The sequence below is a fragment of the Triticum urartu genome, chromosome 7A, assembly GCF_056163025.1.
Source record: "Triticum urartu cultivar PI428250 chromosome 7A, HENAU_Tu73, whole genome shotgun sequence".
In the NCBI taxonomy this organism is placed as follows: domain Eukaryota; kingdom Viridiplantae; phylum Streptophyta; class Magnoliopsida; order Poales; family Poaceae; genus Triticum; species Triticum urartu.
The window spans coordinates 237,017,406-237,041,095 of record NC_141879.1 but is presented as its reverse complement, the minus strand read 5'-3'; the positions used below and the strand labels follow the sequence as shown (position 1 = coordinate 237,041,095).

At 46.3% G+C, this 23,690-nt stretch overlaps 2 protein-coding genes across 4 annotated transcripts; both read left to right on the top strand.

Moving 5' to 3' along the window:
• Window positions 1-10,423: 10,423 nt before the first annotated feature.
• Window positions 10,424-15,036, top strand: LOC125525447 (wall-associated receptor kinase 3). Of its 2 annotated transcripts, XM_048690458.2 has the most exons (4): window positions 10,424-11,043; window positions 11,607-12,586; window positions 12,828-12,977; window positions 13,556-15,036. In XM_048690458.2, the coding sequence occupies exons 2-4, from the start codon at window positions 11,686-11,688 to the stop codon at window positions 14,785-14,787; spliced, it is 2,283 nt and encodes a 760-aa protein (XP_048546415.2). In that variant the 5' UTR covers window positions 10,424-11,043; window positions 11,607-11,685; the 3' UTR covers window positions 14,788-15,036. The 2 variants fall into 2 exon arrangements, with proteins under 2 accessions (XP_048546415.2, XP_087388512.1); XM_087532386.1 differs by lacking the exon at window positions 10,424-11,043 and having other exon boundaries at window positions 11,050-12,586.
• A 2,547-nt stretch (window positions 15,037-17,583) lies between these two features.
• LOC125525446 (wall-associated receptor kinase 5) lies at window positions 17,584-22,149 on the top strand. 2 transcript variants are annotated; one of them, XM_048690456.2, is made up of 4 exons: window positions 17,584-17,912; window positions 18,032-19,488; window positions 19,640-19,789; window positions 20,713-22,149. In XM_048690456.2, exons 2-4 carry the CDS (start codon window positions 18,528-18,530, stop codon window positions 21,912-21,914), a joined length of 2,313 nt encoding a protein of 770 aa, XP_048546413.2. In that variant the 5' UTR covers window positions 17,584-17,912; window positions 18,032-18,527; the 3' UTR covers window positions 21,915-22,149. The 2 variants fall into 2 exon arrangements, with proteins under 2 accessions (XP_048546413.2, XP_087388511.1); XM_087532385.1 differs by having other exon boundaries at window positions 17,584-19,488.
• Window positions 22,150-23,690: the final 1,541 nt, after the last annotated feature.

The following is a 23,690-nucleotide window of genomic DNA, read 5'->3' as shown; positions in this document are numbered from 1 at the left end:
TCACCCAGTTACGTTGTGACGTTTGGTATACCCAAAGCACTCCTACGATATCCGGGAGTTACACGATCTCATGGTCTAAGGAAAAGATACTTTGACATTGTAAAACTCTAGCAAACGAACTATACGATCTTGTGCTATGTTTAGGATTGGGTCTTTTCCATCACATCATTCTCCTAATGATGTGATCTCGTTATCAATGACATCCAGTGTCCATAGTCAGGAAACCATGACTATCTGTTGATCAACGAGCTAGTCAACTAGAGGCTTACTAGGGACATGTTGGTGTCTGTTATTCACACATGTATTATGATTTCCGGATAACACAATTATAGCATGAATAAAGACAATTATCATGAACAAGGAAATATAATAATGCTTTTATTATTGCCTCTAGGGCATATTTCCAACAACATCGTCGTCTCCGCGTGCCTCAGCTATATCTTACCCGAGCCCTTTACTTATGCACTTTACTTTGTGATAGCCATAGTGTTTCGTGTTATATATCTTGCTATCACTTAGTTGTTTATCTTACTTAGCATAAGTTGTTGGTGCATATTAGTGAGCCTAGTTGATTTATGTTTTGTGCTTGTGAAATTAAACGCTAGTTTCATTCCAAATTTGTTCAAGTCTAAACCATAATTACTTTAAAGCGCCTATTCAGTCCCCTCTAGGCGACATCAACGATCTTTCAGCCGCCACACGCCATCCAGAACACAGAGAGAAGAGATTCGGAGAAGAAGAACCGCTGGAGATTCTTCTAGTTTTGTTCATCCATCTTCATACTCATTTCATCTCATCATCATCATGGTAAGAGGAATCCCAAGTTGTAAGATCGGGGTGTATAACTCTATTTATACTCATCATCGATATGGTTTTCATGGATTTATTATCTATGGTGATTAGTTATTCTCTTTCGATGTGTGAGTAATTCCTTCTATGCGTGGGAGATGTAGGTGAATGGTAAGATTCATTTGTGCCTATCATATATGTCGTCATTCGTGTTCGTAGTCTTGATTTGTGTAGTAAGTTGTTATACTATGGTGAATGCTATGTGCGTTGTCCAATTTAAGGGCACAAACAATATGATCTAAAGACGTACACATGTAACACATATTATTTAGAGAATCTACGACCTCTGACATGACAGGTGGAGACATCTATGAGAACCGAAGACAATATGAAATAATAGTGATCCATCAAACTTAATGCATGGTTCCGATTTAAAACCTTAATTGTGGAGACGACCCTGCTGTGGCAACATCGAAGTAGGACCATAGTGTGGAATATAATCTCGCGAGGAGGAGTTCCATAACCCTAGGGTGATATGCCTACAGAACAAGCAAATCAGATAATAAACTCATGATACAAGGTAGATGGGACTACCAATGAATTGGCACACTTGAGATATACCATGATCCGAAGTTTCTCCCCGCCTAATCTCTCTACTGCAGGAAAACACTTTTATTTTTAGTCTTTACTTTATGCTCTTTACTTCCAAGTCGTTATTCTCACTGCAACCATCTCATCATATTCATTATTTAGTTTACTTGCCTCTTGGAACACTAATATCTTATGCAGAATTACAAGCATCACATAAGAGTTGTGACCACTTGTGTGTGACGGAAACGTTGCTCGTAAATACTATTCTCCGCTCTTTGTTGGGACGATAATTATTTGTGGCACTTACACAAAGGTGCTACACTACTCTGTGTGTCTTGCAGGTCATCACGACCCATCCAACTTAGTGACGAGCCAGATGTCCTTTGATGGCGGTGGACTGCTTTTAGTATCTACACCGCTAGATCTTGCTACCTTGCACTCTTTCACAGCTCAATCACGGACTCCCACTGGCAATTCACCTGAAAGATGTGGGCTCATTTACGAATCAAGGTATTCACCTGGCTCGCGCTACAGAATCGTTGCTGGATGATGGATTGTCTTGCTCGATGTGGCCTTCCCCATGAGGAGCGGTGTGTGTGCTATGTGATCAGATTCTCGAAGACATGCGACACCTTCTCGTTGGTTGCCCCTTCTCCTGTCAGGTGTGTCATGAGGTGCTCTCGTGGTGCCGATCCACGACCACTCTTTCGTGGTCGGTAATGACGTTCTACGACTGATGGTCATCTACCCGCTGGCATGTCCCCACCATGCACCGCCGAGGACTATCCTTCCTCATAATGCTCATGGCCCGGGCCATTTGGAGGCATCACAAGGGCTGCATCTTCGATGACCAGCAATCATCAGTCTCTTGGCTCGATCAAGGATGAGGCGCGGTTATGGCCAAAGCCGGCACCACGTCAATGACTAACCTACTTCTCGAGATGTAGCCTCTTTTTTAGTTGCCAGTGCTAAGCAACCCCTTTTTCTTCTGCTCAGATGATCTAACACATGCCATGTCACGTACACGCTGCAAGATGCACCAACCCATGCAACTCTGTTCACTCTCCTTCTATTAATGAAAAAATACGCAAGCTATGCGTATTCGTGAAAAAATGCAAATGACAGCAGCAACCAAGGCCGGGAACCACATGGCAGGGCACCTCTGGCGGCTGCTCGAGAGGAGGACGCCGGGACGAGGCCGGGCCAGATAGGCAGCGGCGCCAAGTGAGAGCTCCGCAAGGGGTGGGGTGGAATGGGGCGGCTGCGCATGAGAGCACCTGCCACTGCCAACCACCGCAAGGGACTTTGCCCCAGGGTTGCCGCCACCCGTGTCGCCCTCGAGGTGACGCGGGGCTAGGTTCCGGGGTTGTTTTTGAGACTTTTGTGAGATCGAGGGACAAAACATATTTTTTTCTTAAAGAAAAATTACCGAGGAGTTGGAGGGGGGAAAGTGTAACGCCCCAGATATAACTTTCCCAATTTGTACTCCAACTCTTGCCGTTTCCGGTGTTAAGTTATATTTATTTCTCGGGTTCGGGTCTTTGTCTCCGTGTGTTGTTTTCGTTTTCATGCATCTCATATCATGTCATCATGTGCATTGCATTTTCATACGTGTTCATCTCATGCATTCGAGCATTTTCCCCGTTGTCCGTTTTGCATTCCGGCGCTTCGTTCTCCTCCGGTGGTCATTTCTAGCTTTCTTTCGTGTGTGGGGATTAAACATTTCCGGATTGGACCGAGACTTGCCAAGCAGCCTTGGTTTACTACCGGTAGACCGCCTGTCAAGTTTCATATCATTTGGACTTCGTTTGATACTCCAACGGTTAACCGAGGGACCGAAAAGGCCTCGTGTGTGTTGCAGCCCAACACCCCTCCATTTTGGCCCAAAACCCACCAAACTCTGCTCCATGTCCTAGAGCGTTCGGTCACGATCGCGTGGCCGAAAACCGCACCTCATTTGGACTCTCCTAGCTCCACTTATGCCTATAAATACACCCCCTCCGTTTTCGGATCTCCTCCCCCACGAAACCCTAGTTTAAAAAAAACAGATCCCCGCCGCCGCCGGACGTGTCCGACCCGCGCCGGACATCGTCCGGATCCGCCGACTCCAACCACCAAGCGCCACGTGGCGGGCGGACCACTTCCCTGCCGCCGATCCCGCCGGCCCGCCCAGGCCCGAGGCGGGCCCGCTCCCGTGCCCGACCGGGCCAATCGCCGCCGCCGCCGCCCGGGAGCTTCTTCCCCGCGCCCGGCCGCCGCCCTCGCCGCCCATCGCCATCCGTCGCCGCCTGCGTCGCCGGTCGCCGCCGCCCGGTGCAGCCGACCGCCGCCGCCGACGCCAAGGCCCGCCGGCCGCCCCGACCTCGCCCGACCCTCGCCTCGTCGCCCGGAGCCGCTCCGCCGCCGCCCATCGCCGGATCCGGCCGACCCCGCCGTCCTCCTCCTCCCCTCACACCGGCGACCTCAACCCCGGCGACGAACCTCGAAGTCTGTGCCCGTGAACAGTGCCGGATCTCAGATCTGAGATATTTTGAATCTCGGTTGACTTTTGCCTCCCCGAACCCTAATTTTTTATGCATACTTTGACCTACCGTAACTTTGCATCCGTAGTTCCGTTTTGGACATATAGTATATCAAAATGTTTGTCTCGATGAGTACATCATTTCATTCCATTGCATCATTTTCATTTGAGTTCATCTTGATGCCCAAAATGCTGTTAGAAGGAGGCTTCGTGAGTTAATTGTCAGATCTGCTAGTTCATCTTAGACTTTTGTCATTTTTTGCCATGATTAATGTGTGCATGATATGCCTGTGAGTCCTTCATATGTTTTGTTAAGGATTTTTGTCTTCTTTCCAGAGGTGCAACCCATGAATTTTTAGGATGTGTGTGGTGACTTGTGCAAACTTGCAAAGTGAGGCACCCGGTAAATCTGTTTTTAAAGACTTAGTAGTTTTCACTAAGTCTGGGTTTATTTAGTTCATGATGCCATATGTTCAGCTTGTTTCCTAATGATCCGTGCCTCTTTTGAGGATGATCAGTAAAGGAGTTTTGTTAATCATGTTATGCTCTATCCATCCATGTCTTTGTTTGCAATTATGGAGCACCCTAGCTTGAGTCAATTGAGCTCTACTTTTGCTTCATGGTGAATCTGGGCAGATCGTCAACTCGTTTGCGATTTTGCCGGCATTGTTGTAGTTGATCCGTGCATGCTATGCCATTGTTCTTGCCATGTCTAGCTAGCATTTTGTGCCTTATTAATGTATGTATGCTTACCTTGCCATGACTTGCACCGTAGTGACTGCATCGAGCTCGTTTACATGCTTCGTGAGTTATATTTCAGCATGTCTCAGTTTTCACTAAGTCTGAAAACTGATTGTGATTTTGCTATGTTCGTGTGCCCGTTAGTATATTTTGTGAACCCTTTTGGCCCCAGGTCACTTTGGGTCTTTTGTTAAGCTTGTTGAGTACCTCCATGCCATGTTCTTACTTGTCTTAATCAGGTCATGTATCATGTTGTTTTGCTGCTCCGAAGAGGGCTTTGTGATCTGAAATTTCAGACAAGTGTTAATTTCACTAAGTCTGGAATCTGTTTTGCATTTGCGTTTTTGCCATGCTTGTTTGAACACCATAATGGATGAATTGGCTGTGGCTCAGTGCTAGTTTTTTGTTAAGCATCTTGTGTGCATCCCTGCCATGTATTTTGTTGTCATGTTTGGGTGCTGTAGCATGTTCATCTCATTGCATTTAGATGCCTACTTGCTGTAAATCGCAGACCGGTGTCATTTTTGAAACGCTTGCCATTTCCAAACCGTAACTCCGATTCCGATGATCTTTATATTGTTTTCACGCGATTTCATCCCCTCTTTCCAGTGGCACCCTTGAAATTCCAAGTTGAGGCCAGGTTCATGCATTTCCTGTCATATCTTGCATTTTGCATCCCGCAGCGCATCCCGCATAGCATATCATCATTTCATCATATTGCTTGGTCTTGCACGTGGTTGATTGTATCATTGTTGCTTGTTTGTCTTGTTTGGGTAGAGCCGGGAGACGAGTTCGCTACCGAGGAGCCCGTTGAGTTTGCTTGTGAGGATCCAGTCAACTCTGACAACTGTGCAGGCAAGATGATCATACCCCCGAAATCACTACTATCTTTGCTATGCTAGTTTGCTCGCTCTTTTGCTATGCCAATTCTACGATGCCTACCTTTTGCGTGTCAGCCTCCCAATTGCCATGTTGAAACCTCTAACCCACCATTGTCCTAGCAAACCGTTGATTGGCTATGTTACCGCTTTGCTCAGCCCCTCTTATAGCGTTGCTAGTTGCAGGTGAAGATTGGAGGCCGTTCCTTGTTGGAACATTTATTTACTTGTTGGGATATCATTATATTGCTATGTTATCTAAATGCATCTATATACTTGGTAAAGGGTGGAAGGCTCGGCCTCTCGCCTAGTGTTTTGTTCCACTCTTGCTGCCCTAGTTTCCGTCATATCGGTGTTATGTTCCCGGATTTTGCGTTCCTTACGCGGTTGGGTTATAATGGGAACCCCTTGATATTTCGCCTTGATTAAAGCTTTTCCAGCAATGCCCAACATTGGTTTTACCATTCGCCACCTAGCCCCTTTTCTTTCCCTTGGGTTCTGCAGACTCAAGGGTCATCTTATTTTAACCCCCCCGGGCCAGTGCTCCTCTGAGTGTTGGTCCAAACCGTCAGCCGCCGGTGGCTACCAGGGGCAACTCTGGGCTGGCCTACCGGAAGTTTAGACAATCTGAGTGTGCCCTGAGAAAGAGATATGTGCAGCTCCTATCGGGATTTGTCGGCACATTCGGGCGGTGTTGCTGGTCTTATTTTAACCTGTCGAAGTGTCTTGAGTTACCGAGATACCGAGTCTGATCGGAACGTCTTGGGAGAAGGTCTATTCCTTCGTTGACCGTGAGAGCTTGTCATGGGCTAAGTTGGGACTCCCCTGCAGGGATTGAACTTTCGAAAGCCGTGCCCGCGGTTATGGGCAGATGGGAATTTGTTAATGTCCGGTTGTAGATAACTTGAACCTTAATTAATTAAAATGAATCAACTGAGTGTGTTACCGTGATGGCCTCTTCTCGGCGGAGTCCGGGAAGTGGACACGGTGCTGGAGTAATGCTTGCACAGGTGGTTCCTCTAGTTTCTCGCGCGTGCTTTGCCTCCTCTTCTCGCTCTCTTTTGCGAATAAGTTAGCCACCATATATGCTAGTCGCTTGCTGCAGCTCCACATATATTTGCCTTACCATTCCTATAAGCTTAAATAGTCTTGATCGCGAGGGTGCGAGATTGCTGAGTCCCTGTGGCTCACAGATACTATAACTCCAGATGCAGGTCCAAGTGATTCCGCTCCAGGTGACGAGTACGAGCTCAGGTGGGAGTTCGACGAGGACTCTCAGCGATACTATGTTTCCTTTCCCGACGATCAGTAGTGGTGCCCAGTTGGGGGTGATTGGGACCGTGTCGCATGTTGGGTTTTTCTTCTATTTTGGCGCCGTAGTCGGGCCATGAGTGTTTTGGATGATGTATGTTATTTATGTACTCTGATGTGACGTGGCGAGTGTAAGCCAACTATGTTCTCCCCTTTATTATTCATATTACATGGGATGTTGTGAAGATTGCCTAACTTGCGACATATGCCTTCAACGCGACTATGTCTCTAAGTCGTGCCTCGACACGTGGGAGCTATAGTCGCATCGAGGGTGTTACAGAAAGTGATAGCCGCCACGCGACGGTGGCGCTGCCCAATGCTAAGAACATCTCTAATAGACGCGCTAGATATGACGCGCGCGGAAAAAAGTGCCTTTAGCGTGCGCGGGCCGGTTTGGTGCGCTTCAGCAGGCCGGGAAAAATTCGGCGCGGAAAAAAAACTGCACGCGCGCGAAAAAGCGGCAACGCGTGCAGCAGTTTTGGTGTGCGGCGTCGGGCGCACTCTATAAAACCCGCGTGTGCGAGTCCGCCAACCGCCACCTCTCTCTCCCTTCTTCTCCTCGCTTCTGGTGCCCCACCGCCGCCACGACCTTGTTCCTAGCCTCCAGCGCTTTCTCCCCGCCGTCGACATGCCGCCGCGCGCCCGCCCCTCCCACGTGTATTACGTGAAGATCTGCTCCGTTAATACACGTCTCGGTTGGGTATCATTAACACCTCGATCATGAACCAATGCCTTATGATTAAATGGTGGTGAAAAATTATGAGTGGTGGGGTCCAGTCCTTTTGGTTCTCTATTCTTAAGGCTAAATACTTTCCTCTCTCTAGTCCGATGTTTGCCACTGCACGTGGTGGTTCTCAATTTTGGAAGGCCTTGATGAAAGTGAGGCCCTTTTTCCAGGATCACGTTAAGTTTGTTGTAGGGGATGACTCCTCAATTAGATTTTGGCTTGATTGGTGGTGTGGAGATTCACCTCTCTCCGTGACCTTCCCGCCCTTATTCTCATACTGTCCTGATCCGGAGGTTTCTATTGCGAAGGTGGCAGCGAATGGGTGGGATCTAGCCTTTCGTCGTTCCCTTTCGCCTGAAGAGTTCGAAGATTGACAACGTCTTACTGCCTTCTTCCCCATGCTCTCGACGGATATGGATTTGGTGATTTGGCCGCACACTGCCTCTGGCCGCTTCTTCGTTAAATCTCTTTATTCTAAGCTTATTGGTAGCACCCCTACTAACAAATTCTCTCAGATCTGGAAGGCTAGGATCCCCCCTAAAGTGAAAATTTTCTTATGGCAAACCTTCAGGGGCCGGCTGCCTTCGACGGACCAAATTCGTAAGAGAAATGGTCCGGGGTCTCAGTTCTGTGCCTTGTGTGGTGACATAGAGGATACGACTCATATCTTCTTCCATTGTGTCCTGGCCAAGCTTATTTGGAGCTGCGTCAGAGATTGGCTTCATGTTGCCTGGGATCCTGTTTCTTTCTTAGAGCTCCGTACCCGTGTTAGTAATTTGTCGGGCGTTACCAGACGCATCTTTTGGGTGGGCCTGGGGGCAATCTGTTGGTCTCTCTGGACGACTAGGAACAAATTTACTATTGAGCATGTGTTTCCGGCTAAACCCGTTGATTGCTTATTTAAATCGTATGCTCTCTTGCAGCAGTGGAAATCATTGACTAAGGTGGACGACCAAGATGCGCTGTCTGAGCTAATCTCCAAAATTCAGGCTTCGGCGTCTAATCGTTGCATACAAGAGCAGGATGCTTAGCTGGTGTGTGTGCCTAATTTGGCTAGTCTTTTGAACAGTAAACTTTCCGACCTGCGTGCCTTGTACTGGCTAAGGAGCCATGTACCCTTTTTAACTCTCTTGCGTGTGACCCTAGATGAGATCTTGCCGATTGTGGTGTTCTGAACATCTGTGCTTTTGCTACCTGCCTTATAGCTTTATTTATATGACTCTTATAACTACCAAACGTTCGGATTTTAATAATAGGCAAGAATGATCCTTACTTCACTTTAATTATATACATTCATGCATTAGAATGACTAATTTTCCTTTCACGTGCACTCATCTATCTAATTACATACATATATGCACTAGAAGACGAAAAGCTGATGTCATCCCAAATTCTTTTTTTTTCAAACTTCAAAATGTTTTGTAGCTCAAACCGTCACTCTGTTTGAAAAACCGTCTTCACAAAAAAATCGTCTCGACGAGATCTTTGAAACTAGATCCCATGTTGGTATGTTTTAATAAAAAAAATTCAGACCAAAAGTTACCACAGTTGGACTACGTAAGTTATCACGTATGTCATACATAAGTTACCGTGTCATTTACACAAAAGTTTCCGGATTATGTTTTCAATAAACTTTTATCCCAGGGTCAAAAAGTGATTATGATGTTTGCAGTGAGTTATCAGCTTTGTTGTGTATATTACCATGTTACACAAAAGTTATCGGGATATGTTTTTCAACAGTTTTCATTTCATCGGTCAAAAAATCACCGCGATATTTGTATATGAGTTATCAGCTCTCATGTGCGTGTATTATCATGTTGTTTACACATGAGTTATTGGGAGGTATTTTTTATCAAAATTTTTCCTTGGTCAAAAAGTTACCATGTCTAGATTAGGTAAGTTATCAGCTCTGTTGTATGTATATTACCATGTTATTTACACACAAGTTATCAGGGCATGTTTTCAACAAACTTTTATCCCGGGGTCAAAAGTTATCGTGGATGTAGTGAGTTATCAACTTTACTGTATGTACAATACCGTGCTATTTGCACACAAAGTACCCCCCCCCCCCCCCCCCCCCCGCGGTTCACCTAAATATCGGGGATGCAGTGGTTCTACCATGATATTCACAGTTATCATGGTGTTTGTACGTAAGTTATCACGACCGAGAGCTTATATTATCATGCTATTTGCCCTAAAAAGTTATGAGTATATTTTCAACAATTTTTTTTGACGGGTCAAAATTATCGTGGTGTTTGCACCTAAGTTATTAGGTCTGGGATCATATATTACCATGTATTTATACAAATGTTACCGAAGTATGTTTCCAAACAATTTTTTACATGGTTCAAAGTTATTGTGGTGTTTGTATCTAAGTTATCATTTTCAGGAGCATATATTGTCATGTTATTTACATAAAAAAATATCAATGGTATGTCTTAAAATAAACGTGGATCAAAGTTATCGTGTTGTTTGTATCTAAGTTATCAAGACTGAGAGCCTATATTATCATGATATTTACACAAAAAGTTATCAGAGTATGTTTTCAACAACAAAAAAATCACGGATTAAAGTTATCGTAGTGTTTGTACTTAAGTTATCATGTCCAGGAGTCTACATTACCATGTTATTTACGTTGTACTCCCTCCGTTCCATAATGTAAGACGTTTCTTGACACTATCGGAATTCGAATTCTACATGAAGAAAAAAAATCATTTCTCTAGAATTACTCATCAACAGGTACAAACATAATGCATCAATCCTTCCAAAAATTAGCACGTCCATATGGGTCTACCCCTCTCTTTTCCCCGCTCACAAATAGAGTATAAAATTGAACTAACCTGAATTAGATACACCAAAACAAGCATAGCCCTGGCGGTAGCGCACCAGCAGGTCGTGGGTTCAATTCCCTAGTGAGCTCTTTTTTCCTTCATAGCTACAGCATCGTTCGGATAGGCCACGTTCGCAAATGAATTTCTTGTACGCGCGGATGCTTCGGCAGGCGCAGGACCTCCGCTGCAGCTAATCACCGAGGCGCATAAGAAAAGCTATTTCGACGCTGCAAAAATAATTTAGCGCGGCGGGCGTTGCGCGTCTTGTTGGAGTCTTGGAGATGCTCTAATGGCGCCCGGTGCCGCTCGGCGGGAATTCGTCGAGAAGGCAGAAGGCCGGCGGCCGCGGAATGTGGCCACCGTCGTGTGTACGGTAGTGGGCGAAATGGAGGGGAAGGGATCGATTGTTAGACGAGGGCCGAGGAGCCGGAGGAGGCGACCCCGGGATGGATGGGACCAACGCTTCTCGCGGTCACATCGGGCGGAGGTTGGTCGCGCTCGGCGCAGGCCATGGTCGGATACGCGGAGGAGCTAAGCCTGCCACAGGCAGCTCGCCGTGGAAGGGCAGATGCGGATCTGGCCTCTGCCATCCACCATTTTGTGAGCTAGTACTACGCCAGACAGGCTCAAGTAAACATCCACCTCCATGCTAAGGTAATTTCGTTCACCAGCATCTATGAATTCTCTACTCGAATCAAGTTCCGTTATTTTTGCCCCTAATTGCGGCTTGTATACACATCGATGAGTGTGATATAGCTGATAGTAATATCATTTCCTGAGATAGTCATCTGACTGTTCTAGTTGATGAATAGATTAAGCATCACATGTTGTGAGAGGACATTTACTGGTCTATATCCAAAGCAAACTAAATTGGTACACTCCTGAATTGTGGGAGTTTTCTTGTGATATTGCCAAAGGATGACCGGCTTCTTCATCACGCGTCTAAAAAAAAATCTATAGCTTAATTGCTACTCCCTTCGTCCCATAATGTAAGACGTTTTTTTATATAGATAGGAAAATGTCGACAAACCCCACACGGCCACACATGGGAACCCTGCCCTGCTTTGGGCTGCGAGTGCCCCGCATGATGCACAAGATCTCTCTTAATATTATCTTTGCTACTATTTTATTGGGTCGTTAGGTGGATTACAATACAAAAATTGAGCAGTACCAGTAAAGCCCTGTGCAGTGCTGAGTGATTAAAGAGTTCTTTGCAGCCAGTTGAGATATAAAGTGATGTAGTGCTTCATTTGGAGATGAGAGAACTGCATTTGCTTGTGGAGATTAGCTAGCAACATGGAGAGAGTAGCAAGTAGGCAAATGCCCTTCCCAGCTGTGGTTGCCGCGGTGCTGCTGGAGCTACTAAGTGCAGTGGTGACAGCAGCAGGATGCAGTACAAGTTGTGGTAACATCAGCATCCCTTATCCATTCGGCATCGAACCTGATTGCTACCATGAGGGCTTTAATCTCACCTGTGACTACTTGTACCGCCCTCCCAAACTTTTCCTTGGCGATGGCACTGTCGAAGTGCTCGAGATCTCCATCCCCAACGGCACGGTTCGCATCAACAGCACCAATATCATGCCAATGAGTCATGATATTGACGGTGCATCCAGGCCCAACACAAGCAGGTACCACACATGGGGTGGCCTCAGAGAGAGAGGACCGTTCTTTGTTGCGCCGGATAGGAACAAGTTCCTTGTGTTGTCGTGCAACAACATCCAAGTCATCCTCATGGGAGAGGACAACTCCACCATCAATGCCTGCGCCACTTACTGCCCATCCTTGGGGAACTCAGACGCACAGCCTCAGCTTATCCGGTATCTACTTCTGCATGGTGAATGCTCGGGCCTTGGCTGCTGTAATGGAGGCATCCCAAAAGGTTACACTTCCTACCACATCCAGCTCCAGCCTTCCAATGACTCGAGCTCCGATGCTAAATCGTCAGTATATATAGCCGAGGAGGGGTCCTATAACATCTCAAAACTCATGTCGGAACCTCGCGGTGTGGCACTTCCTGCCTTGCTAGACTGGGTGATCAGCAATTCATCATGCCAAAAGCAAAACTCTGTTGCTCCTGGATGCCGCAGCAGCAACAGCTTTTGTCAAAACTACACAAGCTATGTCTACAATGGCTACCAGTGCCGCTGCTCTGCCGGTTATCGTGGAAACCCTTACATCCTGGACGGATGCCAAGGTACAAGTTAAATAAATTTAGCTTTATTCCCTTGTCATACAAGTTAAGATATAAATTAGGGGGACTACAACTTAAACTCAGTAGCTATGCACGTGTGTTGTATATTTGAATATTTTACTGGTGTAGTTGGTTTTACAGTTTCTACAATAGCAAATACAGTCCCACTGGTGAGTAATTATTTTGACTTCCTTTCCATCATAATAGTTTATTTATCTTTTGTTCTGTTTTGTGATTTCACTAGATATTGATGAATGTGTTCATAAGGAAGCCCACTCATGCCATGGAATTTGCGAAAATACGCCTGGAACGTTTTACTGCCGCTGCCCTGATGGGACATATGGGAACCCCTCTACAGAAGGGGGGTGTATCAAGATCACAAATTACTCTGCAGGTGACAACCGCTATATAGCATTGATTACCTGTACTATGATTTTGTATAATCTTGTATTTGTATGCACAATCATATTGCTAGTAACATTCTGTTGGTACAGATTGGTAACCGTTCACTGATTAATCAATGTCAATTAATAAGTATGATCCATTCCAAATATATTATCTAACTACATCGCTGGAATGTTACCTCAAACCATTTTTGTCAAGATGGCAGATGCGGACACATGTGTGAGAAGAAAAAGTTATATTCCCTTATTTTTTTTCTTACATTCTACTACTGTTGTTTCTGTTGCAATCTTACATCCACCCCAACTATCTTTAAGATGTTCAATCTTGATGTTCATAGTTGGCAAGACTGAAACCTATCATGGCTATTCACTAATGACTAATGAACTAGTCATTTGGCAATGGCAACCCACTTCCACTCTGCTATTTATTTTGATATTGCCCCCTACAACTTTTGGAAGTTTGGAGCTTATGAAATCTCATCATACACTGCAGAGAAAATAGAAAATTGATAAATTGTATAGCTGTTTGTACCATCAAGTTACGTAATGTTATTTTCATACTTTTCAGGTTTAATCATAGGCATAGTAATCAGCGGTGTCTCAATTTTGCTTCTGGCACTTAGCGCTCCATTTGTTACACGTATGGTGAAGCTAAGGAAGGTGAAGAAAATGAGAGAAAAGTTATTCAACCAAAATCATGGGTTGCTATTGCAGCAGTTAATATCACAAAAGGCAGATATTGGTGAAAGGATGATGTTTACCTTGGGGGATATAGAGAAGGCCACAAACAATTTTGACAAGTCTCGTGAGGTTGGTGGCGGCGGACATGGTGTCGTGTATAAAGGAATTCTAGACCTACATGTTGTTGCCATCAAGAAATCAAAGATTGTAGTACAAAAGGAAATCGATGAATTCATCAATGAGGTTGCTATTCTTTCTCAAATCAACCATAGAAATGTGGTGAAGCTCCTGGGATGCTGCCTTGAGACAGAAGTGCCTCTATTGGTTTATGAGTTCATTTCAAATGGAACCCTATACCACCATCTTCATGTTGAAGGACCAAAATCACTATCATGGGATGATCGTTTAAGGATTGCACTTGAGATTGCTAGAGCTCTAGCCTATCTGCACTCGGCTACTTCAATGCCCATATTTCATAGAGATATCAAGTCCTCCAACATACTTCTGGATGAGAGCTTAATAGCAAAGGTGTCAGATTTTGGAGCCTCAAGGTACATCCCAATTGATCAAACGGCAGTGATGACAGCTGTTCAAGGAACACTTGGTTATTTAGACCCCATGTACTATTACACAGGTCGACTAACAGACAAGAGCGATGTTTTCAGTTTCGGCGTTCTCCTTATAGAATTGCTAACCAGGAAGAAACCGTATGTGTACAGATCAGATAATGATGCCGGCCTTGTAGCACATTTTGTCTCATCACTCAAAAAAGGCGACCTTGCTGACATAGTAGACCCGCAAGTCATGGAAGAAGAAGACGATGGAGAGCTCCAAGAAGTAGCCATGCTAGCGGCGATGTGCACGAGATTGGAAGGAGAGAGCCGACCAACAATGAAGGAAGTGGAGATGGCCCTTGAAAATTTGCGAGCCAGGAAGAAGCCTGCTCCACGTAATTCAGCAGCAATGAGATACGACGGCGATCAGATTGTTGTGCAGTATAATTCAATTGAAGATTTACTCGCCAAGAAGGATATGCCCGTTGAAGGGGGTGCCGAGGAATCGAGCAGACAATACACTATGGAAGAGGAAATCATGCTGTCAGCAAGGTACCCCAGATGATATCTTTTGGGCCTGAACAAAGGAGAAGGCTCTGTTTGTATGACAATGAGCAGATGTTCTTCATATTGACACGCTTCGAGGCATGCTCGAGAGAAAAATGTGCAAATATTCCTGCATTATTGTGCTGAAGTCACGAATTTGATAGTTTTTCTGTACCGACAGTTTTGCGTGCATGAATTCCATTAGACCTGTGTTTTTGTTTATGTCAATTAAATCGGGTCTCACTATCCAGTTTGTGCCAATGAAAGCGTAGAGTTTGCGTTCGTTTTCGCTGCGGGATGGCGCTATCGTGGGTAAAATGCAAGTGCGGTCCTAATTTTTTTTTTAAAAGTGTCGATTGGATCCTAATTCTTTCAAAATGCACATCTGGATCCTAATTCTTTTTAAGTTGTTCACCCGAGGTCCTAATTTTGTCTGACCGCCGCTGACCAGCTCGCGTGGCGCTTTGACCACCGCCACGTCGACTCGAGGGCCCACGCGGGAGATTTCCCGCGGTTGGAGGTTGGGAATTTAAGCAGTTTGGCCCCTGGAGTTTATGCTTTCATCATTCCCCAGTCCCTAGGTCTTCTGCTCGCTCTCTTTCTCTCTCTGGCGTCGCGCCGTCGCCGCCATGTCCGCCGCCGCTAGCTCGTCTGCCGTGAAGCACCGCAGGAAGAAGGCTGCCCAAGCGCCTCCTCCACCTCCGGCATTAGCCCTTTTCTCGCCGCCCATCTCATCGCCGGCCCAAGCGGGTATGCTGCCGTTGGTACCATGCCCTAGCTGCCGCATTCGATTTACAATTCGTCTTGTATCAAAATCAGAGGCAAATCCTGGCAGGATTTTCTACAAGTGCCCCAACCACCATGTAAGATCTTCTACAAGTGCCCAATCGATTTGATTTTTCTGTGTTTCTTTTTGGCTGAATTTTTTTTACTCAATTTCTGTCAGATTCCACCAAATCCTTGCCAACATTATTATTGGGAAGATGGACCAGACAACTATTTTGATTTTTTGGTGAGAGGTGGATACGTCAGCCCTGGATTGAGCAGTTTTGATTCGACTGGTGTCATTGCAAGTGAAGAAACAGAGGTGCAAGTGAAGAAGCAGAGCACTGTTGAGACTGTGGTGTATGCAGAAGCAATACAGAAGATGAATGAGCTCATTTTTCTCTGTAGGAGTATTCTCAGTGCACTTGTTGTACTGATTGTAGTAGTGGTGTATGTAGGATTTAAGAAGTGATGTGGTAGTATGATGTATCCAGTGTTCAATGCTTGTTGGTGTATCCAGATGTTGATCATGTACTGTTGCAATGAAATTGAACTAAAATTTGGCAGCATTTTGGTTGTTTTTCTGTACTTTGGCAGCAATTTTTTTACTAGCATTGACAGCACAAATAAACAGTAATATACAAGGCCTTTCTTTTACTAGTAATTGAACTTAAAAGCAGTCTGAAAGATAGATAGATGGATTCAGCATTACAAGCTCTGAATCTTGTAGCTCCTGCAGTTCATCTGTATCATAATCACTGTCCTGCTCCCATTCAGATTTCTTCTTTTTCTTCTTCTCAAATTTTTCATCAACCCATTCTTCATACAGATCATCATCATCTTTGTCTACTTCATTGTCAGAGTCAACCCAGTCTGAATCCCATTCACTGTCATCACTGTCAGTGTCATTTTCATTGGGGATTTCTTCTTCTACCACAATTTTCCTCCTGCTTCTTCTAAGCTCATGTCCAACATTTTGTCCCACTGGCGGAACACTGCTACTCCCTTCATTGTTGCTGCCTGCATTAAATTGGTTCAGTCTGCCTTTATGAGGTTTCACCTTAAACCTGGGACTTCCTCTTATTCCACTGCTAAACCCAGGAGATTTAGGGCTTAGTGCAGGAGGTAGCTCAGGTGTACCACTAACATGAATATCATCAATTACATTGTCAAAGGCCATGTCTTTGTGATCAACAAACAACTGAAAGTACTGGAATTTTGGAACAACTGCTGTCATATGCAAAGTGTCAGTGTCACAGTCCACAATCCGCAGTCCATCGCCTAAATTCTTTCCAGGCAATAACCAGTAAATAACATGCTTAGATTGGTCACTATATCCCAGTTGCTGCATAAAATCAGTGAGCCAGAGAGGAGACCATGTATCTACTTCGCAACTATCGAACAAAGCAACTTTCCCATCGACATACGTCTTCGATCAACCAAATCCGTAGAAAAATCCAGCATAGTTGATTTCTATGGTAAAAACCTCCTCTTGTGGTCCTAGGTATCGAGGGATTCAGTCAAATACTACCATCGATTCGAGCTAAATAGGTATCCGCAGAAAAAGAGGATCGAGGGTTAGGGTTACGGGCACCACACTGACCGTATCGTGGAGGAGGATCTCCAGGTCGCCGATGCACAGGCGCCATCCTAGCGGCGCCGCCGTCGGACAAGCGCGTGCGATGGCCGCCTGCCTCTTCTCACCGGACCACCGCCGTCGATCTCCCCTGTTTCGCCAGAGCAGAGAGAGATGGGGAAGAGGAGAGGAAAAGGACTACGGCTGCGGAGAGATTAGGGTTGGGGGGCTCTTTTGAAAAAACGCACGGCTAGTCGTTATCCCGCGTGGGCCCTCGAGTCGACGTGGCGGCGGTCAAAGCGCCACGCGAGCTGGTCAGCGGCGGTCAGACGAAACTAGGACCTCAGGTGAACTACTTAAAAAAAATTAAGATCCAAATGTGCATTTTAAAAAAATTAGGACCTAATTGACATTTTTGAAAAAGAATTAGGACCGCGCTTGCATTTTACTCCGCTATCGTGGATGCGCCGTCATCAGCGTAGCATCGTCGCGCGCACACACGCACGTGCGCTGCACGTGAGTAAATCACGGTCGAACGAGCCATCTCGAGCGGCGCCGGCCCCAAATCGGCGCTCGGCGGAGAGACCTACCGGGAGGAGGAGCGGCGTGCGGCGTGCGGCGATGCTGGCCAGAACTATGGCTCCCATGGCCTCGTGGCGGGCTCCGCGGCCCGGCGCAGGAAGGCATACTGCGGCCGCTTCCTGGCTGGTGCGGACGCGGCGGCGCTTAGCTCTGCCGGGCGAGCCGGTCGGCGGAGAGGGCAGGCCGGCGGCACCGACGTCGTCTACATCCCATCGACGAAGGTTCCGTTTAATCTACTTGCTTGCTTGCCTGCCCACTTTCTTCGATTTGCATTCACGCTTCTAGAGATTTATTTTTAATTTTATTTTATTTTGATTGGAGCTGAGACACATGTGAACAGGGAAGCTCCATGGCATCTTCCAAGCAAAGAACAAAAAGTCACAGCTCCTGCTCGTGGTCCACTTGGCCACAAGACCAAACCTACCCACTATCCAAGCCCAAATGCTAGCCAAATCAGTGCAATAAGTAGTAAAATGTTCTACGACCACGGAGCGAGGGCAAATCCTGCAACAGCTAGTCACCTAATTTAGCCTTTCCCATCAGTAGTGTCGTAATCATGGGGCCATCTTTGAGTGCAAGTCATGTGCAACGTGCTATTATAATCACTCAACCTGGGTGTTAGGCTGTTTGCTAGTAAGTAGATGCTCCATGGGAATATGTCCAACGCTGACCATTTTTCAAAGAAAGCACTAGCCGCCTAGCTAGTTGGTAGCCCAAACGAATCAAGTCATCGTGCACGCGCCTTGAATTCCTCGGACTGCGCATGCGGTGGGTGTAGACTGCAGACAGAGTACCAGAGGGTATATTGGTTAAGTGGTGCTTGATTGGCTTGGAGGATGGGGACGAGAAGAACAGTCCACGAACATCACCACCTTTTTGTGGAGATTGAGATAGCCGCAGCTGCATCTATGGAGAGGTTAGTGCACACCGTGGCTGTAGTTGCAGCGTTGCTGCTGCTGCTGCTGCTGCTGCAGCCGTTGGACGCAGCAGCAGCAGCTACCTGCAGCACCCGCTGTGGCGGCATCGGTATCTCCTACCCCTTTGGGATCGAGGCCGGCTGCTACCGCGACGGCTTCAACCTCACCTGCGACCACTCGTACCGGCCGCCCAAGCTGTTCCTCGGCGACGGCACCGTGGAGGTGCTCGAGATCTCCATTCCTGGCGGCACGGTGCGCGTCAACAGCAGTAGCATCGCGTTGTCACCAGCAGCAGGGGCACCAGGCAAGAAGGCCAACAGCACGGCAAGGTACCACACGTGGAGTGGGCTCAGAAGGGGCGGCCCGTTTTTCGTCTCGCCGGAGAAGAACAAGTTCCTGGTGCTGTCTTGCAGCAACGTCCAGGTCCTCCTCCTCGCGGAGGACAACAGCACCGTCAACGCCTGTGCCACTTACTGCCCACCGGCCCCAGGAAAGGGCCAGCCTTTTCAGTTCCCCTTGAGCAAGGATTGCTCCGGCATTGGCTGCTGCAGTGCTGCCATCCCCAAAGGCTACACCTCTTACAGCATCCAGGTCCAGCCCCCTGGCAATGTTTCTGAATTCGATGCAGACTCTTCAGTCTACATAGCCGAGGAAGGTTCCTATAATGTCACACACCTGATATTCGAAACTGTAAAGACTCTTCCAGTCTTGCTGGACTGGGTGATCAGCAACTCAACATGTGGTAAGGAACTGCCTGCTTCTGGGTGCCGCAGCACCAGCAGCTCCTGTCAGAACTACACAAGCTTTGCTTACAAAGGGTACCGCTGTCGCTGCTCTGCTGGCTACGAAGGCAACCCTTATGTTGTGGATGGATGCCAAGGTATACAAGTTGATTTAACCTGATTTTATTTCCTTGGCTTACAAAGTTTTAATGCAAATTAGGCTGATCTGAGGACAGCTTAGTGCCTATAATTAGGTATAATTTGTAGTCTATCAGTTTTGTTTACGGTGCTCCGTTGTTGTTTGATTAGACATTGATGAGTGTGCGCACTGGGAACTCCACTCATGCTACGGAACCTGCATAAATATGCCTGGAACGTTTCGCTGCCAATGCCCTGATGAGACTAACGGGAACCCCTTCATAAAAGGGGGGTGCATCAAGAACAAGAAATCCTCTCAAGGTAACAATCACTACACATCAGTAATTATGTATTCATCTGATTGCAGCTCCATATGTGAGTTAAATTAGGTAGTAACCCTTCATTTGTCTGATGAGATTCAGTAACCCGAAAGCTTCACATTTTTACTTGTCTACAACTTGTTAATGAGATTGGAAAGCTGGAATTTCAAAGAACTGGTTTATACATGAGAATGCTTACATAACCCGTTATATTACTTGCTGAATACGTTCCGTTATTATTATTTCTGTTACTTGCATGCATAAAAAGTACTCCCTCTGTAAACTAATATAAGAGCGTTTGGATCACTACTTTAGTGATCTAAACGCTCTTATATTAGTTTACGGAAGGAGTACTCCCTTGTTCCAAAAAATCTCATTCTTAATCATCTGTGTGAGTTCAAATAGATAGTTTCCAGTAATCATTTTGTCATTGCAGCCTCTATTCACTAGTGATTATTTTAAGAGAAATTATAGTCCTCTGCAGGGAGGGAAGTTTTATGATAACTTAGCTTCAGTAGAGCACTTTTAGGCAGAAATTTTCAGTAGAGTTTGATAAGTTGCTTTTCTGTAAAGAAAACTAGCTTGGTTAGCAATCGCTTATGTGCTTTAATAAAGATAATATAGCATCATAGTGACAAGAGCTTAGTTAGCTAGCCAAATAAAATTGCTAAAGCTCTATGGTCCCAAACATATAAAGATAGCAAAAGTAGGTAATTTGCGTAGAACAATGGTACTCCGCTTAAATCTATTTACTAAATCTAATTGCATACCGCAAACCTTTAGTTGGCGGTAGAAATTATTCTTTGGTGCTAAATCTTGTGACGCAGGAATTGGTAAAAACATAAATTTACTGCAAACTGTTTCCTTTTAGTGAGATATGGGGTACGGATGCAATATGTGATTCTATTTCTCAAAATAATGCAGGTTTAAGCATAGGCCTAGTAGCCAGTGGTGGGTCAATTCTTGTGCTTCTGGCTTTTGGTACTCCCTTTGTGACACGTAAGATCAAGCAACAGAAGGCCCAAAAAAGAAAAGACAAGTTTTTCAAGCAAAATCATGGGTTGCTATTTCAGCAGTTAGTATCGCAAAGAGCGGATATGGGTGAACGGATGATCATCACCCTAGCAGAGCTAGAGAAGGCCACAAACAATTTTGACAAAACTCGTGAGGTTGGCGGTGGAGGACATGGCATTGTGTATAAAGGCATTCTGGATCTACAAGTTGTAGCCATCAAGAAATCAAAGATTATTGTACAGAGAGAAATCAATGACTTTATTAATGAGGTTGCAATTCTTTCCCAAATCAACCATCGAAATGTCGTGAAGTTAATTGGATGTTGTCTCGAGGCAGAAGTCCCGTTGTTGGTTTACGAGTTCATTTCAAATGGAACTCTTGAGCATCATCTGCATGTAGAAGGACCGGTATCACTATCGTGGGACGACCGACTGAGGATTGCACTTGAGATCTCTACAGCTCTGGCCTATCTACATTCAGCTGCTTCAATGCCAGTGTATCATAGAGATATTAAGTCTGCCAACATACTTCTTGACGAAAGCTTAACAGCCAAGGTATCGGACTTTGGGGCTTCAAAGTTTGTTCCTATTGATCAAACGGGGGTGACTACTGCGGTTCAAGGAACAATTGGCTACTTGGATCCCATGTACTATTACACTGGCCGTCTAACAGACAAGAGCGATGTCTTCAGCTTTGGCGTCCTTCTCGTGGAACTGCTTACCAGGAAGAGACCACTCGCCTATCATTCTGTGGATGGCGATGGTCTTGTTCTGCATTTTGCCTCACTGGTTACGGGAGGCGTGCTGGCTGACTTGCTGGATCCTCAGGTCATGGAAGAGGAAGACGGGGAGGTCCAGGAGGTAGCTGCGCTCGCGGCAAAGTGCGTGAGGTTGAATGGAGAGGACCGACCGGCGATGAGAGAGGTGGAGATGACGCTCGAAAACCTGCGGATCAAGAGGAAGCAAGCTGCGCGTGATGCGAAATCTAGGAGCTATGATGATGATGGCCAACTCTCTACCGACGACACGGCAAGTGAAGGGGACACCGAGCAGCCAAGTGGGGAGTACACCGTGGAAGAGCAAATCCTGTTGTCGGAGAGGTATCCTCGATGATGATCTGTTTTGGCCTGAAGAACAACTCTACTGCATGGTTCCTTGTAATACATGTCAAGTCAAAGGACGTCTTCGGATGATTTTGCTGAGGAGGAAACCTAGTTCCTATTCAGTTGTAAATCTTTCTGGAAACAATTTGGTAGCGATATTTCCTTGATTCAGATGATTTTGTACATTTTTTCATGTGAACGTTAAGGATGGTTCGGCGGACAGGGCGATTCGGCTCCAGAGCTCATCTGCTCCCTTGCTTGAACAGTAAATTCAAAAAAAACTAGAAAAATTCAAAAAAAATCTTTTTTTTGCATGGAAGATGTTCAAGTGCCAATTTGGTGGTATTTGGACATCTGCAAAACAAAAACAAAATTGGGGTATGTGAGAAAGTTTATTGTTCATGCACTATTTGGACCGATTTTTTTTCCATGAGCTCCTCATATGTCTGCACATGACGAAGTTTTGCCTGGGCATCATGCATTTGAGTATCCTGGTTGACAAAAAAAATCAGAATTTTAAAATTATTTTAGTATTTTTTCTTTGTTTTACTGTGCACCCAGAGCAGATGAGCCTAGGCTCAAAAATACAGTATATATTAGTGCTTTGGCGCCAAACAATGCTTGTTTTTTATGCCTGTTGATTGGATTTGGATGTGGCAGTTGGTGGGCACCCTTAGTGCATCGACAGCCGGACTCCCCAAACCTTCGTATACGACTAGACGGACGACCCAGTCATCGACCGGTCAAAAAAAATTCAATCCGGTCGGGCGCCTCAAACTAGTCCTATACGTCCAGGCTGTTCGGCGCCCTCACATCCATCCCAAATCTAGGGTGGATATGGGAGGCCTGGACGCCTCCGCCACGTCAGCCCGGCCACCATGGCCTGCACCACCCCACTCCGTCCCTAGTAAAATCCTCACTCGGAGCTAACCCTAGCTCCACTTCACTCGCGCTTCGCTCTCCGTTGCCTCCCCTCCATACCTGTTTGTTTCCCTCCCCCTCTACATAGTCATGTCAAGCAATGATAGCGGCGGAGGTGATAGGTCCGACCACGTGGACGACTAGGACACCTTCGTCCACGAGGATGAGCTGGCTCTCCGCATCACGCTACAACGCTCGTGGGTCGACACGGTCAGTAGCTCAGACTCTACTCCGCAAACTATCGCCCGTTGTCACAGCACAAACACCGACGAGGCCTGTCCCGCACCTCACACAGCTTCGTGCGGTTGGCCTGCCGCCCTCCCCCTCTGGCGGTGCTCCTCACGGGCATTGGTGGGTGCTCGTTGCCGCACCGACACCGCATACACGGATGTCAGAATCAGAGGCGCGCGCCGCTCGCCACGGGCTTGGGAGAGGGCGGCAGCATCGAAGGCGGCCATACATTCCTCCTGCCGCCGAAGCGAACTGCCGGTTTTGCCCGATGAGGAGAAGCTCCTCGCGGCTTTCTACCACCGGTCACTGACAACTAGAGACAAATGCCAGTCGGCTCCGTCGAAAGAATGCCAAGGCCCTCCAGCTCAGTATCCAGCAATCTGAGGAGGTGGCTGCTACTCCCGCATGAGTCGTTGGGATTCCCCCAAGAGGAAGGGTGAAGCAGCAAGTAGCAAGTTTTTCCTTGGTTAAGAACCAAAGTTTATCGAACCAGTAGGATATTGTAAAGTACACACGTCAACAACACCTACACAGAAAACATAAACAAAACTTGTCCCCAACACGGCAAGAGAGTTGTCAAGCCATTGTCTTGCTATTACAAGGTAAAACTCAAGTGATAGAGATGGATAATGAT